Source organism: Falco naumanni, chromosome 3, assembly GCF_017639655.2.
Source record: "Falco naumanni isolate bFalNau1 chromosome 3, bFalNau1.pat, whole genome shotgun sequence".
Taxonomy (NCBI): Eukaryota; Metazoa; Chordata; class Aves; order Falconiformes; family Falconidae; genus Falco; species Falco naumanni.
The window spans coordinates 38,840,634-38,867,581 of record NC_054056.1 but is presented as its reverse complement, the minus strand read 5'-3'; the positions used below and the strand labels follow the sequence as shown (position 1 = coordinate 38,867,581).

Below are 26,948 nucleotides of genomic sequence, written 5' to 3'. Positions count from 1 at the left end.
CATGATGATTTGAGTTTAGTGTTCTTGCAGTAGAAAATTCGAACTCTTAATACCTGTGAGTGAGTCTATGGCTACCTTTGTGCTCCACACACATTCCATGGCAGAGATGACCATCCCAGAAGTCATGGAGAGAAGCTGGATGGTTCAGATCTGGAGAAGCACTTCAGCAAAGCCGACAGCAAACCACTGCCTGAGGAGTACTGGGGGGAGCATCACTCTGGGCATGACCTGATGATCACTTCAATTCCTTTTAAAGTGATGCAATAGGACTGTGGCTTAGAGCTATTTACGGAGCTCACACGACCAGCTTTGCTGTGAAGTCCCACGCGGGTTCCTGGCCCCTGTGCGCCTGGCAGCCCAGACTGGCTGCAGCACTGTGCAAGGCGGCTCCCTGCATCTGTGCAGTGCCACACACCCCCTCAGGCACCATTTGCAGCGTGTCTGCATCACCTTCCCAGCGCACCCCATAGTCTTCACATTGTCTCCTGCTATCTGTTACCACAGAGTACAGAAAGAAAAAAGAAGAAACATTTAAGTCCTCACATAAAGCTGACAGCATGACAACCTTGCTTTTAGAAAATTTCACTGGCCATGTATGTCACAAGACATCAAAGATTGCTTTCAAACCTTCAGACAGTCATCAGTCTCATTTTTCATCACAGTCCTCCCAACAAATTAATACCAGCCTTCTGCATCTTATGACTGAAAACAACATACCTGTTTCCCACAAATCCTCATCAGCCTCCTTACTCTGTACTTACTCCAAACCCATCTCCCAACACCCTGCTACTTCCTGACCACTCATCTCAACCCTCCTTTTACCCTTCTCACACACTTTTTTAGCATCTATTCTATACATACTCACAGCTCTATAACCCAACAGAAACTTTGTAAAACCTTAAATTCAACAAAACGCAATAGATCACAAGGATTATTTTCCTTTGGCAGTATGACACAATCAGCATCCAGAAAGTATACTAATAAATACAGTTTCCAGATCAACACAAATCATACAATTCACATACATAGATCTGATATGCATTTTAATCTCCCAGTGTCTGGTGGCACAGGACTTGCAAGTAGTTGTTACTGTCTGGTGAATTTACCAAGGAGGGATGATCTACAAGACCAAAAACACACAGAAGTGACAAAAAGAAAAAAAGCTTCACAAATAAGGCAGCATTTTATTTTGTTTATCAACACCTAACTTAAAGGGGAGAAAACAAGAAGGCTCTAGCCATATCGTCCTCGGAGCAGACTGAATCCATACCAAAATGGCCAAAGGTTTGCTCCAGCTGATACTGCTATACAGCATTAGAAAGCAGATTTTTGTCACCACTCCCAATTTTCACATACACAGATCACATACTCTGAAACATGGGAGAACTTACCACCCCCAGACTGTAAAAGTCAATATAAAATAAGTGTAACCATCCAAATCTTTTTTTAACTTACTTATAACTCTCTATCATAATTCACCAACTCCCTCACTGTATTTAACATACAAAGAAACTTGCACGTTTCTAAGGAAAAATAATCATACGTTTCCAGCAAGACATATCTGTATGTTCCTTTGGTTCCAAATACAAAGTGAAATATAAGAAAATTATATTGACTTGCTAATTATTACAGAAAGAGTTTACATTTTTACAGTATGCTTCCTTTTTAGCTTTTAAGTTTTATGTCCTACTTTCTGGTCTATGAAAAGAATTCTTTGCTTTTTACTTTTAATTATCTTCTCTTTACCCATTCTTCATTTCTTAGTTGACAGGATATTATTACTCCTTATGGAGAATGCTCTTCAATAACTAGGACCACTACACTTTAAAACTGCATCTAATTCTTCTCCCTTCCTCACCCTGCCTGAAGCAGTTGCCATTGAGCACCTGCTCTTTTGAAGGAGTTTCATCCATAAATCAATTTTCAAGAATCAAAACCAGAGCATTAGTTGTTACGATAAAATCTGAACTTTGCTATGCAATGAAGCTACAAATATTGAAAACTAATAATCTAAGTCAGTGTTAATGGATTTCTGTGTCACTTCCATTACAACTTTCTTACCTGACCTCTGCAAAACACCTCTTGGTTTAATGCAAAGGACAAAGTAGAAGAGGCACACAGCCTTTCTAGTTGAGATTTCTTTGTTAAAGCTATTCTTACTGCTAGCAGATGCAGCTTCTTATAGCTTCATCTTGAATGACATTTTCTCAGATAAAAATCTTCTCCAGTCCGTTACCTGTCCACAAAAGTTGAGAAATTTCATTGTTTTCAATAATGTTTTGCACAAAGCGGATAAGGGTGATCTGACATCATCAAGATAACAGAAGAGTATTTAGAAGTCAATAAACGTTGTTAATGATTTCTATGTCTGATAGCTAAAATTCCAATTTTAGCTTCCTAACAGAGTCAGGAGACTGCAAATAACTCAGTAAGGCATCAGATAAAGGAAAAAAGCACCCGACTGCTCAGTCAATAGCCACCCTGAAATTATAAAAGCAGAAAGACATGCCGTTTCCCAAAGACAGTCCAGGTCTTAATCATATAAAGAAATAGCTTAAAGCATAGCTTGCTTTTCCCTCCACCAATTTTTTTGTTTTTTTAATAAAAGCTTCCTTTTCTCCCAGCAGTCTTTACATATAGTAAGGTAATGTGTTCTTGCAACATCTTGCATTTCCAAAAGTCATTCAAGCTGTTTGTCAATCTGTCCTAAAATGTCACATCATAAAGAACTAGTCATGTTTTCTACTTTCATGTGAGGCTCCAGTTGTCACCTAAACAAGCAAAACTGAGGATTTTTTTTTTCCCATATCTAAAGCAACTTTGTCTAAAATTAGTGTTAAAACTAACAACAACATGGGAATAATTTATTTCTGTGACATTTAAATTTTTTTGTAAAAAGACATAAACCACCCCAGCCACAGATGTGGCTTGTTCTCAGAGACGAATCAGTAACACTTCCCTCCCGCAGTGTGCCTTTAACCAAGCACAGGAGCCAAGGGACAGGGGGGAGGAGAGAGGCCAGAAATGAGCTTTGCCTTCAGAAGTTTTCACCAGCCCTCCAGCTAGGCCAGCACAATTGCTGGATTTGAAATAGGTGTTCAGTTGGCCATTTTCAGGGAGGGGGCAGGGGTTCTGTAGTTTTGAGGCATTTTCTCATTGCTTTTTTGTTTGGTTGGTTTTTTAAACAAGTCTTAGAAAACAATGAAAACTCTTTAAAGAGGAAAGACTGGAGAAACCAAAGCTCTTCTGAATTTTCCTATTTTAAGTGTGTTTTTCAACTATTTATGTTGCTGTCCAGGTAAACAAAAAGTCCTGATGATGTTCTAGGGTTTATCAGTATATTAGTATTAATCAGAAAAAAAAAAAAAGAAAAAAAAAAAAGAGTTCACTGAACCTGAATATAATTGCCCTATTTACCTATATAGCACCTTCCACTGAAGCTGCCTGAACTCCTTTATAAAAGGTTTTGCAAACAGCACGTACAAATTTCTTCTACTAGACAGGGGAAAGGCATTACAGGCCTGCATTTTTTTAATCTATTATATGTTATTTCTTTATTTATATGCCTTTATTATATGTATCATGCTAAGATAATAACTATAACTTCACTAAGATCCCATGACACAGTATTCAGCTTTCTCAAAATTCATCCTGTACTATATATGTTCTTAGAAGGTTCTTTTTGGTACTTGCATTTACTGCTTCCCTGCAGGTAAAGAACGACAAACATGCATGCATAAATTTCACTTGGAAAGTAAACCAGATCTGCAGAACTCATTTCTGCTCCAAGCTAATGCACCAAGTTTCATTGCGACTGATGCTCTCGTAGTGCCATTCGCTTCCATGGTAGTATGGCTCCAAGTCTGTTGCTCTGACGTGCAAATAAGAAAGCGAGATCCTTGTGGTACCATACCATACTACAGGCATGTTAAGGACAAGTTTATTTTGGCGGGCAAAAGCCTACTTTTCTTCCTGAAACCACTTATTTATTGACTGGCTTGTAGCTAAAATAAAAATCCAAACTTGCTTAGGCCACTGGGTTTAGGTTTACTGAGCTGTAGTGCTTCCATTTCAATAAAGACATGAAGTATTCAAAACTCAGTATTTCATAGATGAAGAGGAACCAGGAAAGTTGTTCTTGCTAGCTCATCCCTTTAGCTTGTGGTGAAAAGAGCAGGCTACTGTACAGGTGCTGGCCAGCATCCCGCTTCCTAATCCCTTCGCCTTCCCTAAGGGCTGCTTTGTGAAGGCAGAAAAAGGGGGAGAGGAAGGAAAAAAAAAAAAAAATGAACACCATCCTGAACACCTTCTGAAAAACTGTCTCATAATGCCAGGAGAGAGAAAAAATAAGATCACTTAAAAATACCTTTATTAAACATTTCATATAAGGTTTCTCGCCTCCACCCTCACCTTTCAAACCACAAGTGCCACTCAGGCCACTCAGATCCCATCACTATTTTGAAACCTGCCATGGCAGATAAGGAGAAAAGGCCTCTGCCATGAAGCTTTCGACAAATTACGCTTCTGCCTTACCCATTGTACCTGCTGAATCACCACTTCTATACATGTCAATAGCTTTTCCTTTACTGTAGCAGTGAATGTTACATCTAAAAATTCAACCTCTTCGTCCCAGCATTACCTAAACACTTAGAAGTGATACTAAATGAAACTATTAATCATCAGAATTAACGTTGAAGAAAAAAAATTTTATCCCCAAGAAGCTGTTAAAATGCTCGCAACTATCCAGTATGACAAAGAGTTGTAAGAATCTATGCTTTAAAAAAAAATGTAAAGCAATCGTATCTGAAAACATGGGAAAAAAGTCTCTCACCTTACTTAAAAATCATATTTTTCAAAGGCAGAAGCCAGACTTTTTAGTAATAATCTCAAAAAAATTTTCCTCTGAATTAAAAAAAAAATTATGGCCATATATAGTTAAAATATAACAAATAAAGGAAACATTCTTTCCCCACCCCCCAGGTATTTTTCCTCTAAGAGACTATTTATGTACACACACAGTTTTGTTGTCTCTCTGGTATCCCCCTCCGCACACACACACACACAGATATATACATGGAGAGTGTGCAAGAAAAATAAACACATGCTCTTATTGCCACTTTCTGAAAACAAACACAAGAGCTAACACCTGTACTCAATAAGTAAATAATAAGGAAATCCTGTCTTGTTTCTACAGGCCATTCCAATGGGTTTTAAAGAAACTTCCTGCCTAGAGACCTTAAAAAGCCTATGTCCCTCTATTTTTTCCAGAAAGGGACAGAAAATGGCACGATAATGGAAATAAAACATCATGGAATCATAGAATCACTTAGGTTGGAAAAGACTTTTGAGATCAAGACCAACTGTTAACCCAGGACTGCCAAGTCCATCACTAAACCATGTCCCTGAGCACCACATCTATGCACTTTTTGAAAATCTCCAGGGATGGTGATTCTACCACCTCCCTGGGCAGCCTGTTCCAATGCTTGACCACCCTTTCAGTGAAGAAATTTTTCCTAATATCCAATCTAAACCTCCCCTGCCATAACTTGAGGCCGTTTCCTCTTGTCTTGTTGTCTGGAAGAAGAGACCTACCCCCACCTGCCCACAGCCTCCTTTCAGGGAGCTCTGGAGAGCAATAAGATCCCCCCCTGAGCCTCCTCTTCTCCAGGCTGAACAACCCCAGTTCCCTCAGCTGCTCCTCACAAGATTTGCACTCCAGACCCTTCACCAGCTTCGTTGCCCATCTCTGGACACGCTCCAGCACCTCTACACCCCTCTTGCAGTGAGTGGCCCAAAACCACAGTATTTGAGGTGCAGCCTCACCTGTGCCCAGTACAGGGGGACAATCCCTTCCCTTGTCTTCCTGGCCACGCTATTTCTGATACCAGCCAGGGTGCTGTTGGCCGCCTTGGCCACCCGGGCACACTGCTGGCTCATGTTCAGCCGGCTGTCAGCCAGCACCCCCAGGGCCAGGCAACTTTCCAGCTGCTTTTCCCCAAGCCTGTAGCGTTGCGTGGGGTTGTTATGACCCAGGGGCAGGACCCGGCACTCCTCCTTGTTGAACCTCAGAAAATTGTCCTCAGCCCATCGGTACAGCCTGTCCAGATCCCTCTGCAGAGCCTCCTGCCCTCAAGCAGATCTACACTCCCCTCCAACTCAGTGTCATCTGCAAACTTACTGAGGATGCACTCACTCCATCCCCTCATCCAGATCGTCGATAAAGGTATTAAACAGGACTGGCCTCAGTACCGAGCCCTGGGGAACACCACTTATGACTGGTCTCCAGCCTGATGTAACTCCATTCACCACCACTCCTTGGGATTGGCCAGCCAGCCAGCTTCTTACCCAGTGATGAATACACCTGTCCAAGCCATGAGCAGCCAGTTTCTCCAGCAGAATGCTGTAGAAGACAGTGTCAAAGGCTTTACTAAGGTCCAGGTAGACAACATCCACAGCCTTTCCCCCATCCATTAGGTGGGATATCTTGTTGTAGAAGATCAGGTTTGTCAAGCAAGAAAATTCAGTATAGACTTTCACTGTACATACTAACCTACGTACATCAGAACCTGCTGTAATTTGCATATTCAGGCAATTAATCAAACCATAATATCCAAGTTCTGGTTTTCCTTAAGTTTATTTGGCCAAAGTCTCTTGGAATGCTACAATAGTATAATGTGAAATAAATCACTCTAAATCCTTTCAACTCACTGTATGTTTATACATATATATAATCAGAAATAAATCAGGATCTCCTTATATTCATTCCCAGCTGAAGTCGGCTGGAATTATGCCACCAACTTCCATTCATGCAGGACCATGCTAAATGTCTCTGGTCAAGAGTTTGTTTTAATACCTATGAAATGCATTGCACATTTTGATGCCATATAAAGAACGACAGTAATAACGGTAAGTCAGCCTTGCATAAAACCATAAAATATTTTAAATAAATATGTTAAGACCTGCTTGAATAACAGAGGGTGCTGAATACTATTTAGTGCTTGTGACCACCTGCAGGATCATATCCAGGATACAATGCTAATTTTAGATTTCTGGATGAATGCCCACTATAGGATATGCTATTTTTACTAAGTTCTTACACGTCTGTCCAATGACACATCTCCCACTTCTTCCAGTTACCACTTGGCTCAGAACGGCAAACTACCACAAAGTTCTTTCACAAAACTCTCCTTCATATTCTCACTGACTTCACACAACAGAACTTAGGAATAAAACCAAAATAAATACCTGGAAACAGTATAATTAGAAGAGATCACCTAGGGTGTATATTAGTCTTCCCTCTTCCCCCAAAGTCTCTCTCCTCAAAGCCCAAAATAACAGTATTTTACATATATTATTGCAACTTTTAGTGCAATACACAGGGTGAAAAAAAATCACACAGAAATACCCTTCACCTTCTAGGTACTCTTCCGCACACCTATACTATACCAACCACACCTGCCTCTGTTTTACCAAGTGGCAAAACAGAATCAAAAATGTAACAAACAAATGTGGTAATAAATGCAATACTGTACTCCACATAACGTGGATGTTGGGGACCACCATTCATCAAGTTTCAATTTAGACCTTTAAGTCACCAAGTACAACAGACAACTGAGTTTTACAGAAGAGTTTATACTACAGAGCTGCTGTCTAGTTTTCCCAAGGAGGTATTTTTAAGCAGGGTACAGGGTCAGCAAGTTTGGAATGAGCTTTAGCAATTAGGGTTTAAGATTTCAACCTTTCTACTCACATGCACTTCTTCCCTTATCTGCCACATTTCAGCAGGTAGACTGACACTGTTCCAAGAGCTGTCTTCCATTATGACAGATTTTAATACATTTTTAATCATAGAGATTTAAATTTCAGCATGGTATTTGGCATACATCCTGAAGCAAACAATAAGATGTATCTTCTGCCAAAGTCTCCAGTGAAGACAATACCAATAGTTAGGGGTAAATGTCAGCCAGGAACAGTTACACGAAGCATAAAACTCCCCTGAGAAGGAAGAAGTCTTTATTTATTAAACTAAATGCAAATTTTTCATTCTAATAATTCTGAAATGTTTCTGTGGATTTTCTCAGGTATGCTTAATTAAACCCAGTCATCAACACCAACTTTGTTCGAATGTGCAATTAATGAATATGGCACAGAAGCAGCTTAGCCCTGGAGGAGTCTCTGACATTTGTTCATGGGGAAGACTGTTCATTAATTGCTCCCTTTGTTCTAAGCCTCTTCATGATATTTTTGACACAACACTACAAGTAATTGTGACTTACTCCTCACAGCTAGCGACATCTGCACTATGTTAATAAAACTACCTTTGAAAGATTTTCAAGTCGATATTTAAAGACACAGGGGAAAAAAGGTCTGGATATGCTGACAGCGGACTAAAGAAGCTATAACAAAATTCTTACTATTATCTCTAAGTCCACTTTGTATTACAGAAAATTTAAGCAAACATTTTGTAACCCACATTCACCATAATTAATGGAGTGAGGCAGAAGTTCACCATGCTATTCCAGCTGTGCTCCCACACCAAACTGAACCATAATGCTTCATAGGTCTGCTAATCGTAAGTTCTCAGACGACTGAGAAGATCGTTTTTTTGATTGCTTCAGTAAAAAACATTGCTTTTTTTTCCTTTTGGGTTGTTTTTTTGAGGGGTGGGGTTCTAAAGTAATAAAAGGTGGAGAGTAAAAGGATATGGCTCTGGGTTATGAAGTAACCACACTGAACCAAAGATCTCTCTCCAATAGTTAAAACATGGTTGTTGCCATTACTTCACAATTACTTCTGGAACTCAAAAGAGATAGGGCAAGCCAACCCATAAATCAAAGCACATACAGAGTAGACACTTCATGAGTTTGAAAAATTAACTTGTTTATCTCCATAACATGTTCATGGTATGATATCACCCATAGTAGAGTTCTACCGCAAAGCACATCATAATTCTTAGAAGAAACACAAACCAAATAATGAACAAGCTGCACCGAAAGTTCATACCTGAAGAACAACTGAAAGCCCTGTAGATCCACAGACTTTCAACATGCAAATGAAAACAGCATCCACCCTCAGAGCTGGTGACATTACTTCAATTATCCTGACCCAGTTTTCCAACCCGAGATCCAGTTTCTGTAATTCACATTATATAGCAACTCCTTCTGCCTGCCACTGATTTATATTAACACACGCCATCAAGTTTCATGCAGTTACATGTGTGAGAAACTCTACATTAAGTATTCCATTAGCTAATTGTACACCTCTAAGTACTTTAAAAAAGTAGCACAGCAGTAGGGAATATGGTTAGCTGGAACCTTCTTATCCAGTCCAAAAGGCGTCAGATCCTGTGAACAGCCAAGGCGAGCCGGAGAGCATAAGGCTGTGAGCCCAGGGGGGTGCTGGAGAAAAGGACAGAAGCTTTTCACAGTTCTGCAGATGCTCGTATCCAGTCTACTAGCTTCCACCACACTGTTCTCCTAGGACACGTGGGCTCTGGTTTCCTTTGAAGCTTTCCATTCCCACTTATCCAAAACATCCTCCCCCCACCTCTTACTTCTGCCAGCCGTTTCTTCCCTCTTGCCACTACCTACCTCATCATCTTTACTCCCTGAAAGAGGCATTAAAGAAAAACACCAACCCTCCCACCCACACACCAGCAGCTGCCCTTCTTTGTACTGAGCTTCAGGACACAAAGCCACAGGAAAAAAACCAGCCAGCCACGTCTCCTGCCAGCCCAAGCACCCCTGCTTGCCTGGAGTCCAGCAACTGCAATGTACTCAGCCTGGGCTTTGGGAATGCAGGAAAGGTGACCTGCACGTCTTCAGTGTGATAAAGGTAACATGGCCTTCAGTACACCTTCTGATGGCTAACTGAAGGGACGAGTTTGCACATGGCTTGTTCATAGAAACAATTTTACCTGCTCGGACACCATCTTGGCTGACTTCCTGGCAAGGGAAAGCAGAAAAGAATAATTCCACCTAGACACAAAATACACAACAGGCTCTCATCTTTGATGGATTAGTCAGAGAGGGATCAGCAAACTACACCAGCACTGCCATTCACACCTTTTTATTTATATGCACAAAAGAATCCCTTGAGTATCTAGAGAATCATTTGGTCATTAATATATTTACACACATACAACCTATTAGCAGAATGCAGGAGTACCCTGGTCTGCTTTATACTTTAAGCATCATCTTACACATGACAGATCTAGCAGAACTAAGTCAAGTTCCTAAACAATAAAGCAAGGGATATTATTTTTTTTTGCCTTAAAATGTACACAGAGATCATTTTATTAGCATTGCTATATTAAAAGGTAGATAACAAAACCTGTAGAACATTTATTTTCAAATTTTTTTGAACCATGAAGTAGTGCTAATGTCAACCCTCAATATTCCACCCTCCTTCATCAGCATTAAGCAACCTAACCTTTAATTGAGAACCCTACAAAAGCAACATACTATTGTATGTTATCTCAAATAACATACTAGGACTTATGGATCCCACTTTTGGAACCACAGCTGCAGTCTGAGGGAATGGAAAGGGAAATAACCCGAAGGATTTAGAAATTAAAACAGAACGACTGTACTTACATCTTACGCAATACATGGACTTATTCACAGCCTGCAGCAAGGCTGCATGGCAATGTATACCATCAAATCAGAGGCAAAAAGTGGAGAAACACTTGCACTTACAAAGCCTTGATCAGCTTTCAGAAAAGAAAACTATATTAAAACCTCAAACTTCCATGTACATTCTTGTTACTGTAGTTCAATTAGCTTGTCCATGTCTCTAGTCCATTTAAATAAACGTAACTTCATAATTTACTGAAATTCTACTGATTCAGTTATATCTTCTGCATCCAGTTAAATCACATAATGATCTCTGCCTTTAAAAGATCCCTCTATAGCCATCGTAAAGGATTCATTTAAATTACATTTCTTTTATTCATTTTTTTCACTCTTGAGCAAAGGTTGCTCCATTCTTCCCCACAGTCCAGCTTGCCAGAACAAAGTTAAGAAGTTTATGAATTTTAGATATAACACATAATCAATATTTGATGACGAAATTTCTTTGCTCTTCAAAGAGATGAGCTCTTCAGAGCTCAAAATAAAACTGTCAACTATCAGAACAGTGTCCTGATCTCTATTTCTATTCACTTTATCTTTTGGCATGGTCTTGCGCACTAACCACTGGACTGAAGCTGTTAAGCTCTTCCCAGCAGAAAGGCCTCTCTGTCCTTCCCCTGTCATTTTGTCTTGGATGCTACAGCAGCATCTTGACTAAACAAACACAGGGAGCACATGATCTAGCCAGTATCACCGTTTGACAAACAGGAACAGATTGCAAGAATGTGTGTAGATGCATGCATGTGTATGTATATATAGAAAAAACAACACACACACACGCCCCCATATATATAAAAAATATATGTGTATATAGGAACTGGAAAGTAAGGTTAATTTTGACTGTGTATACAGTAAACTAGAAAACATTTATAGTTACTACTTGAAAACAGTTCTTTAAGAAATTACAAGTGTCACTGATGCATTTTATAATTAATATAAAGCTTTTAAATTATACATAGATTTAATGTCAGGAGGGAGCATTACTATGATCTAGTCATCTAACTAGAATAATTTGGGTCACTGAGCCCTACCCAATAAATAATTCCTACATAGAAGTTACTGCTCAAATGAGATTGTCTATCATAGCCGACATTTAATTCTAATATATTGTTCATATATTACTAAAGTACGTATCAACGCTCTAGTTTTACTATGTGGATGCATTATACTTGATCTTTCTTTGACGTTTCAGAGCCTTGAGCAAACCAAACACGTTGCCTGTGGGACACAGCTTCTAGTCAACAGAAACGCTAGAGTAAGGCTGTTAGCTAGCACCTCCAGCTTACTTCATGCCACACTGCATAAGACACCAGAAGTTTCACTGGTTCAGTGGTTCTGCACAGAGTGACTCACAGCCATCACTTCACATGCTGAGCTATAATGGAATGCACTGGGAGCGACCATACCAAACAAACAAGTACAGACTTCTCTGCGTGAACGGAGTTTGTCTGTAGACACCTTGGGGTAAGGATGCCAGATTTCCATTCATTTCTGAATGGTCAGGTCCCTCACCAGAAAAATTGATAATGGAAAATTGATGCAACAGCTTTGTCTGGTGATGAGCTCCTGGGATCAAGGGATAAGGAGTATAGTTGTCAGCCTAAATGTTGTTAAAGTGGTGAAAATACCTTCGGAACTACTGCTGGGGGGGGGGGGGGTGTGTGTGTGTGTAGAAGGAAAAAAAAAAAAAAAAGCTAAATGAAACATTTCAGAGGAAGGTACTAATAGTTTATATACCAGCTGCCATTGCTAAGGCTGAAGAGATTATCAGTTATGTCTGCTCATCGTTTCTTCCCTGCTAGCTGTCTACAAAAGCAATTCCAAACTCTTTTCAGTCACAGCATGACATGTAAACCTGAAGAATAGAATACTAACTCTTGTTAACTCAAATCCTTATGACTCAGTCACAAAAGTAAGGCTCCCCAAAGCACTCCAGTTCACATAAGCCTAATGCTTGTAGGACTAAGTCATACAATGATGGAAGTTAACCCAAATGCTATCATGAAATCAAAGGGAGTTTCTTCTCTCAATGTTTTGGGATGCAGGTTGGCATTAGAAATACCCAAAAGACAACATGAGATACTCAGGAACAGCCAGACAGTTTTTCCCAAGATTGATCATCCCAGTTATCAACTATTTATACATATTAATATACTCACAGAAACACTGTTCTTCATATGAAGATTGATGTGTGGAAAATAACTTTTTATGCGGAAGCAAGAACATTCAACACTTACACATAATTTATTATAAGGCTTAGAACATTTTAGTCGTCAAATAAGCAAGATGGAAACAAGGGACTCAAAACATGCCACAAAGCAACACTTCCCACAATGCAGAAAGTGGCAAGGGGAGACAAGCACTTGGCTCGGCAAGAACCAAATCTGCTGGTTAAAAACAGAAATCTCCAGATCCTCAGGTTTCATCTGTAATTGAGTTCTCCAGACCTGATCCATGGCTACCGATAAATCTTTCAAGGTGCCAGAATGTGCAGAGAGCTGGGAACAAGCATGGTGCCAACTGCTCTGCTCATTTCAAATGTAATTTTCAAAATTTTCAGTGTTGGCATTGTTAGCAATTTGGGGCTTATAAAAAAAGTCAAGATTGATGAGAGTAGCAGGGGAAAAAAAAAACCCTCTCTTTCAAAGGACTTTTTTATTGAGAATGCTAAAACTACAAAATTAACAAATACATGCATTTTTACAAACAATTCACAGTAGATCAAAAAGGTAAGTTAAGCACATTAATTGTTCCTTGCAAACAAATGGAGCTCCCTGTATTTGCAGTTACGCAATTCTTCTATTTCTTCTCATTAAAATGTTAGTGATATGCCTCTGCAACAAGCTAGTTCTTTTTCTGAGCCTCCTGGAAGGGGGGGGGGGGGGGGGGGGGGGGGGGGAACCCACAAAAAACTACAACACAGCATCTCTATAACTGAATTTGAAGGACAAGCTTTGTCAACAGTTGTCCTCTAAGATGGCTAACACGTGTTTTCCTAAGAGGCAGATAGCCCATTGCAGGCAATGCATTCATATGGGTACTCAAGGAAAAATAACACATTTGCTCAAGTTATTTTAAGAGCACTTCATGAGTACGGGTTTGGGAGACAAAGATAAAGACTCAAGTTAAATATTAGAATTAAGTGTTTACTTCTATTTCAAGACTATTTTTTTCAAACCCCAATACTGATCTCATTGGCCTTCAGATTAAATAGATTTGCAAAACAATTTTCCCTGCCAGTTATAGATAAGTAAGCAAAAATGGAATTTTCTAATAAAAGCTAGTTGCAAACTCAATTATAGAAAGGATACCGAAGGAAGAAAATGAGTCGCTGCACCCAGACCATTAATTTAATTTAAAACAACAGACTACAAGAGGGGAAAAAAAAGAAAACAGTGATTCAGAGGTAGAACTCAGATCCCTCTTTTTGCTGTTGTTCCTAGTTAATGCTTTTTTTTTTTTTTGTTACCAGCAGGTAAAGGATGATGACCAAGCTGCATGACTTTGTCTTCAAAATTAAAGACTTACCTAACGCTTCAGATAAGGAGTCTAACACCATGCAATCAGGAAAGCAAAAGATAGACTGGAAAACCCTGCAATTCTGCTGGACAGTTCATGTGTGCCTATAGACTCTGGCCAAGATTTACAACAGAACTACATCACTTGCACAAGTCTCCAGGGCCCAGGGTAACAGCATTTTAGGACTCAGACCCACATTCATAAAGAGAAGCTTTTTCGCCCTACAAACACCAACTTCTTCACCTCTCGTATGTCTCTAGATCTGTACACATAAACTCATGCTTTTGGCAAATCGATGTAGAACAGTCATGTTGGTTTATACTATCAATTCCAACAGCATGTATCAGAATCCATTATAATTTTCCAATAGAGTAAGGTCTGACAAGCTCTGGAAGACTGAGCTCCAGTTTTTATCAGGTTATTACCCTGAATTTCTCCACTTCCTGACATGCTCAAGGGCAGTGCAATGAGGTGTTGCCTCTCAGGCACCTCAGTCCTCAGTAGATGAGTTTAGACTGCTGGTGAAGATGGGCATACATCTGCACCTCAGTCCATTTCCAACCTCCACAAGAGAGCCTGTCACCTCTTACAAAACTAACATAAGGAAAAGCTGTATGAATATGCTTTAAACCACTGAGGCAAAATCCACCAGAGCTCTTCTTCCAATCATAAATTTCATTGTTACTTGAGGGACTAACCAGAATCTTTACCTGCACACACAACCTTCCTATCCCCTCCTTCCTCACCCGGTAACACTCAATGCACACCTGCTGTTACGCTGAGACCAGTGCCTATGGGGCCTTACTGGGATCTGTGGCCATGAGTAGTTCAAAGACAAAAAAAGTGTTAAGAGGATCAGTTCCCTGATGCTGTCTACAGTATGGCTCCACATGAAGTTACATTGGCACAACTAAAAGGACCCAGTAGAGATCTGACTACTGAAAGAAAGACCCAGAATTACCAAGGAGGACAATAAACTACAATACCACTCTCTGCCTGGCACAGCAACGTCCACCTGTATCTGCCTGCCTTCAGAGAACACTGCATAGAGTGGGTTTCAGGTCACAAAGAAAAGCTTTTGTTACATGACAGGAATTAAGGGGGTTTTCTAGTTGTTTGTTTGGAGTTTTTTGAAGTATTTATCAAGCGAGAGTCAGAATATGGATTTGCAGTGTCAGAAACAGGTGCAGGAAACACCACCAACACTGTCTTTAGCTACTTCTGCATTACAGATAGTTCATAAAGCTCCTAAGAGTCATCAGACTCTTGGCCTACCCCAGGCTGATATGCTTCAAAGAACACTATCAGGTAACAGTCCTCTCTATTCCTTTCCAAAGCTGAAATCTCATCTTTTGGCTAAGCTATGAGTCCCATGTTGCAGTTCTGGATAATATGACATCAGATGCTAGTAGCAATTTTGCACACTTACTCTCTCATAGACATTCTTACTAAACATTTCAGTATCATTGCTTAGGCTTAAAAAGCAGCAAAGAAAAGCATGCACTGGAGCATTAGAAGCTTTGATAAAAATATAAGATAGATAAATATAAGCTAACAATATAGATAAAAATAAGAATACACACACAAGGCATTTTTGATGATAAAAATCTAATAAAACAACCATATAAGCCTGCTGCAAGTTCAGAATAGGAAAGCAAACAAGACATAACCGAAGAGGCCATCAACAACCAAACTCCTATTAAGTAACATACCAGCCCAAGACTGCAGACAATCCCTTTCCACAGCCTCCAACTCTGACTTAGTAAAGAAATCCTAAAACTTTGCCAGATATTGAGAGGCACATGACCCGTCCTCCCATAACTGGCAAGGTCAGAAGTTTTATTCCACTACTCAGAAATTTCACTTCTATCAGGCAAGGTCAACAGAAAGGGCTTCATCCCGTATGTCTTCTCCCATACCAAAGCCATTTCAGCAGTGCTCCCAGAGTACGCTTCATAACTAGGGGGGGTGCCAATGCAAGTATTAGTGGGCTTCGACTGAAGCCAGGTCGGTCACTGAAGTGATCCAGAGTATGAAAACACACGCACACACAAAAACAAAAACCAAAAAACTACAGCAGGAATTTCTGAAGTGACTTTATGCTGGAGAAAACACAGTGCAGAACAACTACCTAAACCTTTGGGGTTTTAAAACATAATGCAAATATTCATTCACATACCTCTCTTTGTAGATTTCACCAGCAATGGAAACGAGTGATTCAGCAACAATCTTACTGCAGGTCAGAAGAACAGGCCCCAAATTTATTAAAATATTCTCTATCTACAGAGACCTTATAGATAACTTTACATTAATTGTTCTTGATTCTCAGTTAAATCTAAGTCCAACCAGAAAGCAGATGAGTTTAGACTGCTGGTGAAGATGGGCATACATCTGCACCTCAGTCCATTTCCAACCTCCACAAGAGAGCCTGTCACCTCTTACAAAACTAACATAAGGAAAAGCTGTATGAATATGCTTTAAACCTCTAAAAAAGTGCTAAAAAAAGAACAGCACTCTGGGTTTCCACCTGAACTAATAATTTAGAGAAGGAAGGCAGCAGCAGAGAAAGCAGCTCAATTCTGAAATTCAGAGGAGTGAGAAAGAGAAAGTGGGAAAATCCCCAGTTTGCAGTATGGCTTATCTCTTCAGGCTATCCAATACATTTTATAAGCCAACCCTGCAGCCACCACACATGCTTTAATTCATTCATCACATGTATTTAGTAAAGCCTAAGAAAGCATCACAGTATTAGAGAGACAGAGGACAGCAACACACTGCATTTCAGCATTCCGAAAATTGTAATTTCTGTAAGCTTCTCCTAAACCAAACAAATACTGCTAAGTTTTGCTTACATATTGCTGTTCATTTAGCAAGGACTTAAAAAAAAAAAACAACCAAAAAAAACCACAGCAAATTATTTGCCAAAGATTCAGAGCCTGAATAACATCCTCCAAGTGAAACAGCAATTTCCATTACTGGGGTTGGTAGCCACAGAAAGGTCAACCAGTTCTGTCAGAAATTAAGATCCAACAGTTCTAAAGTATACTGGAGCTCAGGGACATATTCTAATTTTAAAAATTGGAAAAGGAATGAAAGACTATTATCTTGCTATCACACAAGAAATTTCACAACACAGATAAACTAATTGGAGATAAGTTTGGAAACGACAGCGAAGCTTACACATTACACAGCTTTTAAACTTTTTCTGAAATAAATCTTTCAAACTGAAAGGAAAAGATAACCTTTGAAAAGGTAAGTTTTAACAGTTGAACTAAGCTCAAGAATTTCACCTGCAAAGGCCTCAGTGTATACTGTATATCAATTCCAGCTTTCTGCTGGGATTTTCAGTGCTACTATCACCAACAAACATCAGCTCTTTTGTGAAGTTGCCTGACTTTCTAATATACGCTGGGACACAGGTACAGATTTCTTCCCAAAATGTCCCCAAATATCTTATTAAAAATGAATCTCTATTTATACAAAAATAATGAGCATGGAGATAAAAGAGTTGATTTATACAGCAGACAACTGGATTGCATCAAAGTACCTCAGGGAAGACACAAATTTGAGAATAGATGCAGGTACAAATCCACTAACTGACAACAGAATTGCATGCCTTACGCTTTGGAATATACATTCTAGCAAAAAAAAATCAAGAGCAGGACACTAATTAGATTGCAGTTTTGAGGTCATTAACTTGGTTTACATTTGCTTCCTTGCTGACAAATGTGCTATACTTAGAGGCAACCTGGCAAGTTTCTTAAATAAATAATAGGGCACATTTACACAGCAAACTAAAATAAAAGCCCAAGCCTTTTTTGGAAACAGTTTGCTGTTTCAACAACAGATTTAACAGCAAACTGTACATTAACTGCACAGTTCAAGCTGTGACATTCCCCAGGCTTCTGTAAGAATTGCAGATAGCAGACTGCCACCTGTCTTCCACAGGTCACAGCTGCAGTGCTGCAGCTTGGAAATTAAAAAGAGCCTGCCGAGAATAGTTGACAAACCCATCTCAAAAGGGTCAGTTGGAAAAAGGTCTAGTGTCTGACAAAAAAAAAAAAAAAAACAAAAAAACCCACAACATTACAAAAAAACCCACCATACCAAAAGACCTCGTTCTTGTGAATCAGTTCCAGCTTTATGAAACACACTAGGAAAGTGCAAATGTATAGTCTGTAACTTAAAACTGCTTCTGAATGGGGACATATACCCATGCCAAAGAGGATAAAAGGATGATAATGAAGAGAAACAGACGGATTAACAATAATTTGGAGAACTCAGCACTTAGAAGAACTGCCATTAAATATCTCCATAAAATGATGTTACAGAAAATGAGAAGTTCCTCAGTGCTGCTTCCTATAATTACGGCAGCAGCAATACCAACTCATCTCAGGAGCTGTAGTAACTTTAGAACATATACTACTAAACATCAAGATCATATCAAAATTTTATAAACCAGATGTTACATCTAAAGCTAAATCATACATCATTGCTAGTAATAAATCAGTCAACACAACGTATTAACTAATTACTAGATGATGATTTATATTTAAAAACAGTGTCAGATTACACGCACCCTCCCCCCACCACCACTATCAAACGATAGTACTGGTAGTACACACCTACTATCAACTGATGGTACAATCAACTATCCACTTATGTGTCCTACAGCCTAAAGGTAACCCCCAGCCAACACTCCAAGCGATGCAGCCCTTGCAGACCAGAGCGCAGACAGGGGTCTGGCCCTGCTCATCCGGGGGGGCTCAGCTGCTCCTTTGGCTGAATTCCTGCACACAGTCTCTGCCACAGACACTGAAGTTCGCCAGAGGCTTGTGTTGTATTTCTGCAGTTCAGGGCTTGTAATGTAGTTTATTCACTAGGAAGTAATGAACTTCATTCAGTGAAATTCCTGTATTTGTATAACACTACATCGTGTTTGTGTAAGACTATATCAACAGAAGTTCGAACACACGTGGTTTCCCTAAGTAGCTGGGGGGAGAAAAAAAGAAAAAAAAAAAGCACCACAACTCTTTCTTCTGAAAACAGCAGCAACACATAGTTACCACCCTTTGCATCTCTGCCCAACAGGAAATGAGTACAGCTAACCTGATATAACCAAAGTTTATGGATCATTACAAAGTGCAGAGGCACTCCTACTACCTGCAAGTATTTTAAGAAAACAGCAGTGGTTAAAGATTAAAAGAAATGAGACACTACAGATATTAATGCCTTCAGCTTTCTCAACCAAAACAAAACTGTTACAACATCCTAAGGCATAAGCAGTACAACTTAAAAGTAAGTGTTTACACTACTCGGTTCAAAACAACCTCTCAAACAGAAAAGTAAACTGCCACCCTCCAGAGCAAAATCTTAGCTCTCAGCAGGACTCCTCACAGCTGTTCAGTGTTAAAATGAGAAAATGAGATGAATCCATTAGTAAATGTAATAAAGTTTGATTATCATACCTGCTGGAGAGGGACGTGGGAACACAGCACAAAATACAGAAGCCTACCAAAATCTTTCACCGGATGAAGCAAAGTACCTAAGGCCATACCTCAGCCTTTCAAGGCAGCAGCAGCACACTTCTGACTGAGTACGCATTATGTGTGTGACACCACCAAATTCAACAATTCTTAGTAAATCAAACTTTGCTACGCTGAGTCAGAGCCTTACTCACGTAATAACCAGAAGATGCCGAAATGGCTAGAGCTATGAACTAAGACGCAGTTCCCGTTGTGAAAAATTCTATTTTTACAGCGCTCTAGCCAGGCTAGCATCAGATCAGCCCATCTCACAAAAACTGAGAGTAAGAGCGGCTGGTTAGCTTTCAAAAAATACGGTCTTCAAATGCGCTACCTTGGGACCGCTGGAGCACGCTATTACTATAACTTTAACAACAGTTTTTAATTTTAGGATGTTTTTCTTAGCTGCAGCCTTGCAAATTCTAACCATCTTCGCAAGGGTGCATGTGCACGCAGGCACAGCCAGCTCCCGCAGCCCGCTGTGCTGAAGGGATGCACCGAGGGCTCCCCCCACCCCTGCTGCCCCACCACGAATAATCTCGGGCAGATTATCGCTGTGTCAATCTACCGTGCATGCTTAGCATCTGGAATGATACAACAAACCCCAATAGCTGTCATTTGTCTGGCAAGCGATCCTCACAGAGAGATGGATTAAAACAACAGACCGAGGTGTTTCCTTCTGTGTCGTTGGGGAACGGTGACTCCCAAACTCCGCAGTTCAGAAAACGCCAAATATACGGTCATACCACAGACCGAAGCCAGTCCAGTGAAACAACAGCGGCAATGCAAAGTACGTTAGGACTTCAGACCGCGCTGCGCGGGCATCCCACGGACAGCCCCACGTTCCTCGGGCCGCTGCCGGCGCCCTCCGCGCCGCTCTCAGCAGCGGGAGCGGCAGAGCAAACTTCACTCGCCGAAGTGTGACAACCCCCCTCCAAAGCGTTCCGGAGCCACCGGCTGCCCTCCCGCAGTCCGAGTTCGGCGGCCGCGACGCACCTCACGCTCCTGGGCCGGCAAACGCCGCCCAGGGTCCGGTCCCGCCGCCCGGAGCGCCGGCGGGGAGCACCTGGGGGTCAGCCCCGCGGGAGGTGCGGCCGCCCGCCCGCCTGGCGCTTCTTTCCCCAGGCGAACGGCACCGGCTGCGGGGAGCGCCCGCCCGGTTTTGAAAGGCTCGGTGGACTCCGGGGGTGGGGCCGGGTAATGCCCGAGACGGGCTCCGGGCGCCGGCGGCACCGCTCCGCCTCGCCGCCAGCTCCCCCTGCCGGCACCCTGCCGCTGCGGCGGCCGAGACCCCCCGCCGGCCGCCTCGCCGCCCCCCCCCCGCCCCGGGCTCGCCGGTGGAGCCTGGGGCGCAGCCCCGCCGAGCCCAGGCGAGGCGGCCCCGGGGAGGGAGAGGGCGGCCGGGGACGCGCCGCCCCGGCGGCTCTCGGACAGCCCCGGCGCCCCCGGCCGCAGCACCGCGCGGGGGTAGAGGGGCCGCAGGGGGTTACCTGGAGGCGCCGCCGGGCGAGGGCGGGCGCCGCCGCCGCGCTGATGCCCCGCTCCCCGGCGCGGTGCCGCCTCACGCCGCCATGGCCGCAGCCTCGCCCCGCGCAGCCCCGCCGAGCCGCCCGCGCTCCGCTCGCTCCCACCAAGTTTGCGGCGCGGCAGCTGCGCGCCTCGCCCGCCGCCCCCGCGCCCGCCCGCCGGCCGGACCCAGCGCCCCCGCCGCGGGGGAGGAGCAGCGGCAGCCGGGGCGGCTGCGACGGCCGCCCGTGCCCGGCGGTGCGCGGGTCGCCGCACAGCCCGCAGCCGGCGCTGCCCCGGGCTGGGGCGGTCTCGCATCGCTCCCTTCCCTCCCCCGCGCTCCCCCCTCCGGGCCAGCCGAGAAGTTGCAACTGGCTGAGATTGTCGTGCTTGGGGGCTGGTTGTTTTTTTGGTGGTTTTTATTTATTTTATTTTTTCTTTACTTACCGCAGCCCCAAAAACATGACCTGGCGCCTCTCCCGCCGATCGTATCGGGGCAGGGGCGCCCCAGCGCCGGTACAGCCAAGCACCACGCAGCCTGGCGAGCTGCGGCAGCGCCCGGGGGTCACGCACGGAGCGAGGGGAGGAAGGAGGGAGGCGGCGGGCGAGGGGCAGCCTCGCGGGTGCCGGAGTCCGTAGGGGCTCCCGCGGGATGGGGGTCGCGGCCGGTGCCCGGGGCCCTCGTCCGCCCCACGGCCCCGTCCCGCTGCGCGGGCAAGCGCCACCCCCCGCGTTGCGCTACTCGGCGCGGCTCGGGGGAGCGCGTTGCTGACATTTTCGCCACCACGTAAAAGCCTGCGGCCAGTCCCTCCCCGGCCCCTCCCCTCCCTCCGCGGTAGGGGTTGACGTGTCAGCCCCGAAAGTTCATTTCTGGGCCCTGGAGAGTTCCCCACGAAGGTCCGGTGAGACGTGGCACTGCCGCGCAGGCGGCCGAGGCGCGCAGCTCCCCCAGGTACGTGCGGTTGCGTTTCCGCGCTCACCCTATTTTCAACGAATGCCTTCGTGTGTAGCCGGCACAGCTGTATTAATTTCTGTTGGTACATGTACTGTGATGAATTCCATCAAAGTTGTGTTTTCTTTTATGGCAGCGTTTGCACGTTTCTACTACAAACCGCAGCTGAAACTGACTTGTGTTGTTTGCAGCAAGACCTCCATTTAGGAGACTAAAAGCACCCAGAGTTTATTAAAACAAACAAAACCATGGAATAAATCCATGCTACAGTAATCCTATAAAAATATACTTAATTAAACCAACTAAAATCAAAACTTATCTGCAAGCCAAAATGTTGCAAATCCAAATTGCCTGAAAAATCCAGCTCAAGGGAGAATGTTACTTTGGCAATGTTATAAAAGAAACTTGTTCAAGTAGAAACTTTAATGAAAGTTTGAAATTATCATTACAAATGAAGCTCTGGAATTTGGAAGGATCTTTCTGATTGCTTGTTGGTATTAAAAAAAAAAAAAAGAAAAAAAAGAAAACCACAAAAAAAACACACACACACAAAAAAACAACTAACCAAGCAAACCACAAAAGCCAATACTAAGGGCCAAACTTCTTTCCATTACAGTCATGTAATGCTGACAGTGAAGGATGTTTCCTTATTTATAACAAAGTTTTGTAAGACACTAATATAATGTATACCTTTGTAGGATTACTTTCTTGTGTAATTCCCTTGGGTCCAGAAAACACTTGTATAGAAAATAAAAGAATCCATTTTATGCCTAAAAATTGCCATTAAAGTAAGTGTAGATATAAGACAATTCATATATATATACACTCTGCTAACTTGGTTGGAGTGTTTTTTAAGACGTTATCAAGTTCACATCAGTAAGTTCCATACTTTGCATGTATCTCCACCTATTACAATAAGTTTAGATCTTTTAATGAGGAGATATACCTGTTTTTCAAACTGTTGGGGGAAAAAACCCCACCAAACATCCATACTTTCTGAAAAAGTAAGCACTGTGTGTGGAAAGCCAACTGCCAGTAAGAAAACATCAAAATCTTAGCACCAGAGTGATGTACATTTTAGCCCCTAACAATTTCTCTGTAGTCTGGCTGTGAAACGATGGGCATATATGTAGAGAAAACCCAACCAACCAACCAAAAAAAAAAAAAACAAAAACCAACCACCAAAACCGCAAACTCACAACATTTATAGCTTTCTCTGATACTGGATTAATGATGTAAAGTACATCCTAATAAAAATTCTACTGGAATCTCTCTGTATCATCCCCCAGAGGTTTTAAGCTATGCTTTATAACTAACTTCCAATATCATGTAAGAACGCTAACAATGTCAATTCTTAATTCTATTTAACTTTATTTTATTTTGAGAAGCTCATGGGCCAAGATGTTTGAAATAAAGCTACAAAATATCAAAATGTAATATTATTTAGTGTTACATGTTACTTTGTGCTATGCCTAAGTGATCAGGTGAGTTGAGCAAGCGAGACCAGCAATTTTAGGCAATGAAATCCCCAGAGCTACTCTTGCAAGTAGGGGCTCAGGGGGTTTTGGGTCTGTACAGGTACCTTGCACAGTGATGTCTTGATTCCAGGCTTAGCCTCTCTGTGCTACTATAACCAAAACAAATAATAATATCCTAACATAATCTAGGAGGATTATGCTTAGGGTAGGATAGAAAGCAGCAGGAGAATCTCTGCTATCTGATTTAAGGAAAGGAAGAAAAAAATCCTCGGTGGACTACTTTCCAATTCCACCCAGCTTACCTTCCAGTATGATCTCTTCCTCCCTCCTCTGCCCTGTATTTTCTGTCATTATATTTCTCACTGTTACTAATTCTTGATCCCTCCTTCCAACAAAACAGAGCCTAGCACGTTACAGGATGGCAGCATGTGAGAGCAGCAAGGTACTGCAGTTGGAAGAGGAAAGGCTGCACAGCACCTTCAGGCTTTTGGCCAGTTTGGTGCAGAGCCAGATTTCAGCTCCTCCCTGTGGTGGCAGGATATAAGGAGTGTTAGAAAGCAGGGAAGCGGGTGGATTTCCATCTGTTTAGGTGGGAAAGCCATGGAGTAAGGGAAGGCCTGTCTTCACATTACCCATCAAAAACACCTTGGCTAGTATGTCTGTCTTTCATCCTTTAGAAAAACAAAGTCAGATACTGTAAGCCCAAAGTTTAAGTTAGGTGAAAAGGAAAAAGAAAGGGGGGGGGGGGGGGGGGGGGGGGAAGGGAGGGAGGGAGGATTTAGCTTCAGTAAAACTGAGCCTGGAGCTATGCTTCCATCATAGGGAAAAGCCTTTGCTTGCTTCACAGCAACAGAGTTCAAATGTTTTATTGCCATTGCATGCTGCTTCTTTCACTCCATTGAACGCATAAGTTGTTTTTGTTTGATTCACAAGAAATACGCAGAGAAAAAATTTGAAATGTCCCAGTTAATTGCCCGCTTTTTTTTTTTTTTTTTCATCACCTATTACTCAGGAGAAACCCTCCTGGCGACCAGAAACTTTCCAGAGCAGACCAACCAGAAGCATGGTGCATATGAACAAGCTCCCTTTCCTGAACCTGAACCAATGCTAAAGAACAGAGTTTTTGTAGTCTGGTATCTCAAATCCACCCTGCTTATGTGACCTTGCTCAGAGACCTATTCACCAGGTCTACATCGCCGTTTCTTCCTTCTTTCCCATTGAGGCTCAGGAAGTATTTGGCTTGCTGCAATTGAGTTCAGCAAGTGCTTAGCATTCCTGCCTGCATTGAACAACATCATCTTCCAAGGCTGGATCATCATGAGTCTGCCATTTTAAAATATGAGGGACTTCTGATGTTGTTTTATGTAAAAATAGGAATGACTTCTTCACCCCAGGAAAGCAGTTGGCCCAGAGGATTTAAGTTTGCCATCCTCAGGTGCTTCTGGTAGGAAAGTATAAAAGTTAAAAAGCAGGACATGCAAGGCTGTAGCTGTGTATCTCCAGTAGTGCGTACCCCAGCAGCAGACAAAAGACATGGTCAGACTGAACAAAATTTTAATTGGTGTAGCAAAAGACACCATCGCAATACTTGCTTTAAATCACAGGGAAATAAATGTCAGAGTTACAAACTCTCTGCTGTTTTCTGTCAAATTATTGTCTCACGTTATGTGCTGTATTTAAAGGTTACACTGACTACTATCTGTAATATCTATGAATTGAGAAAAGCGAGATGAGATTCTAAATTACTTGGCTTTTGAGAGCTAGATGTTCTTCTGATGAGTTTATATTTACTGTTTGTGATCAAAAGAGAGAATAAAGTAGTATTTCTCATGGCGTTCATGTGATTAAAACTCTATAAACCAAATGGTTTATTTTTATGAATGCATAAGGTGATATTTTCAACACAACTATATAATATCAATAAAAGTGTGCTTGCATTTATAAATGTGGGAGCTGATTTTTAGTAATAGCCTCTTTCTTTTCATTAAAGTCTCTGACAGATAAGGCAGTTAAAGTTGTTATATGAGCCTTAAATAAGGGCCATGTAACTTCATGTCCCTAAAAGTAGTCAGATATTTGGTGAAAATGATGAATTCTGGGGTACTGATTCATGTGATCTGAAAAAGCCATCCATTTCCTGATTCACCTTCATATCTCCTCCAGGGAAAAAAAAGAATATTTTACAATTAATAACTGCAGTCAAACAATTTTTATGTGTATGTTTTTCTGTCTTTCAGCCACTTCTCTGAAATGATACTTCCAAAATGAAGGGGAAGATAGGAGTGACAACGAAGAATGCCTTGGAGAAAACCAGTTTCAAAGTTTGAGGAGTAGAAATAAAGGGAATATTAATAACTCTGGTCTCTTAAATAGGTCAGAATTATGAAAAGTTACAAAACTGAGGCATGAGCCCTATTATATTTGAATCTAGATTCACATAATTTTAAGTTAATACATAATAAAAATATTGCATTATTTTTCCTCTGCTTTGAATTATGATACATTCTGCTGCTTTATGCAGCTTTCTTGTATAGAGTAATTTGAATTTTAATTTTTCTGTTGTTGGCCCCAAGACACCTCCTCAGACTAAGCTAGGGTATATAGTAGCAGTCCATTAGTTGCTCCTCTCTGTCTGCAGGTCCATATTCTTTAATGTTGGATTCCTGTGTTACTACATCACCCAGCAGTACAAGTAGAATTTAGATAAAGAATACATATATATGACCTTATCATGGCCAAATGGTCTAAAGAACAGGATATAGAGCTTATCTAGACTTGAGGCTTTTGTGCTGGCCTTTTGGGGCATGTGTGAGTAGGGAGGATACTTGGCATAACACCTGCCTTTATAGAATTAGACCATCACAATTTTTAGAAGAAATCTTAACTGGCTGTGCAGTCCTCATACTTGGGCAGCATTTCTGTGACACTGATCTAGCACTAGGAGCCCTAAACCAAGCTTACCCCATGAAAGCACACAGAGCAGGCAGTGAGTTCCAGGTAGCAAGGTGTACAGCATGGGAAGGGACGGTGGAGTTGTCAGTGCACAAGAATTTCATAGTAAATTCTCCAAGTAGGCCAACCCCTAAGTCACTTTTTAAAAGTGGTTTAGCTAAATTAAAGCAAATCCCCATGTGAACAGTCTTGTTCTGCTTTAAGCATATCCTAAATCCACTAAAAAATGCATGTAAATTAAAGCAAAATGAACAAAACCCCGGCTAATTAGTAAAGGGTTTTCCCATAAAGATTCTCACTGATTGTCTTTAGAAAGAGTTCATTTACCTCTTCAGTTAAGCACAGGCAGCGTATTTATGTGACCAAGATCTCGTTCACCCTTTAC

The 26,948-nt window shown here is 41.8% G+C and overlaps 2 protein-coding genes and 1 non-coding gene across 5 annotated transcripts in view; 1 reads left to right on the top strand and 2 right to left on the bottom strand.

The window, feature by feature from the left end:
- SEMA5A (semaphorin 5A) overlaps positions 1–21,706 on the bottom strand; it is a 353,963-nt gene extending 332,257 nt beyond the window's left edge. The window contains exon 1 of one of the 3 annotated variants that reach the window (XM_040587086.1): positions 21,629–21,706. The gene's annotated coding sequence lies outside the window, so the exon portion shown is untranslated. Of the gene's footprint in view, positions 1–20,340; positions 20,818–21,165; positions 21,449–21,628 lie in introns of those variants that run through there. The other 2 variants (XM_040587084.1, XM_040587085.1) reach the window with 2 other exon arrangements.
- On the bottom strand, positions 20,582–21,499 carry LOC121084415 (translation initiation factor IF-2-like). The gene has a single exon (XM_040585806.1). The coding sequence runs from the start codon at positions 21,497–21,499 to the stop codon at positions 20,582–20,584; it is 918 nt and encodes a 305-aa protein (XP_040441740.1).
- A 3,983-nt stretch (positions 21,707–25,689) lies between the features above and the next one.
- LOC121085936 lies at positions 25,690–25,758 on the top strand. The gene has a single exon (XR_005827249.1). It is a non-coding gene; the product is annotated as a small nucleolar RNA SNORD123 (small nucleolar RNA).
- The last annotated feature ends 1,190 nt before the right edge of the window (positions 25,759–26,948 follow it).

What these genes read in the sequence shown, in the direction of transcription:
- LOC121084415 (XM_040585806.1), bottom strand. Translation starts at nt 21,499, where the DNA reads ATGCGAGACCGCCCCAGCCCGGGGCAGCGCCGGCTGCGGGCTGTGCGG.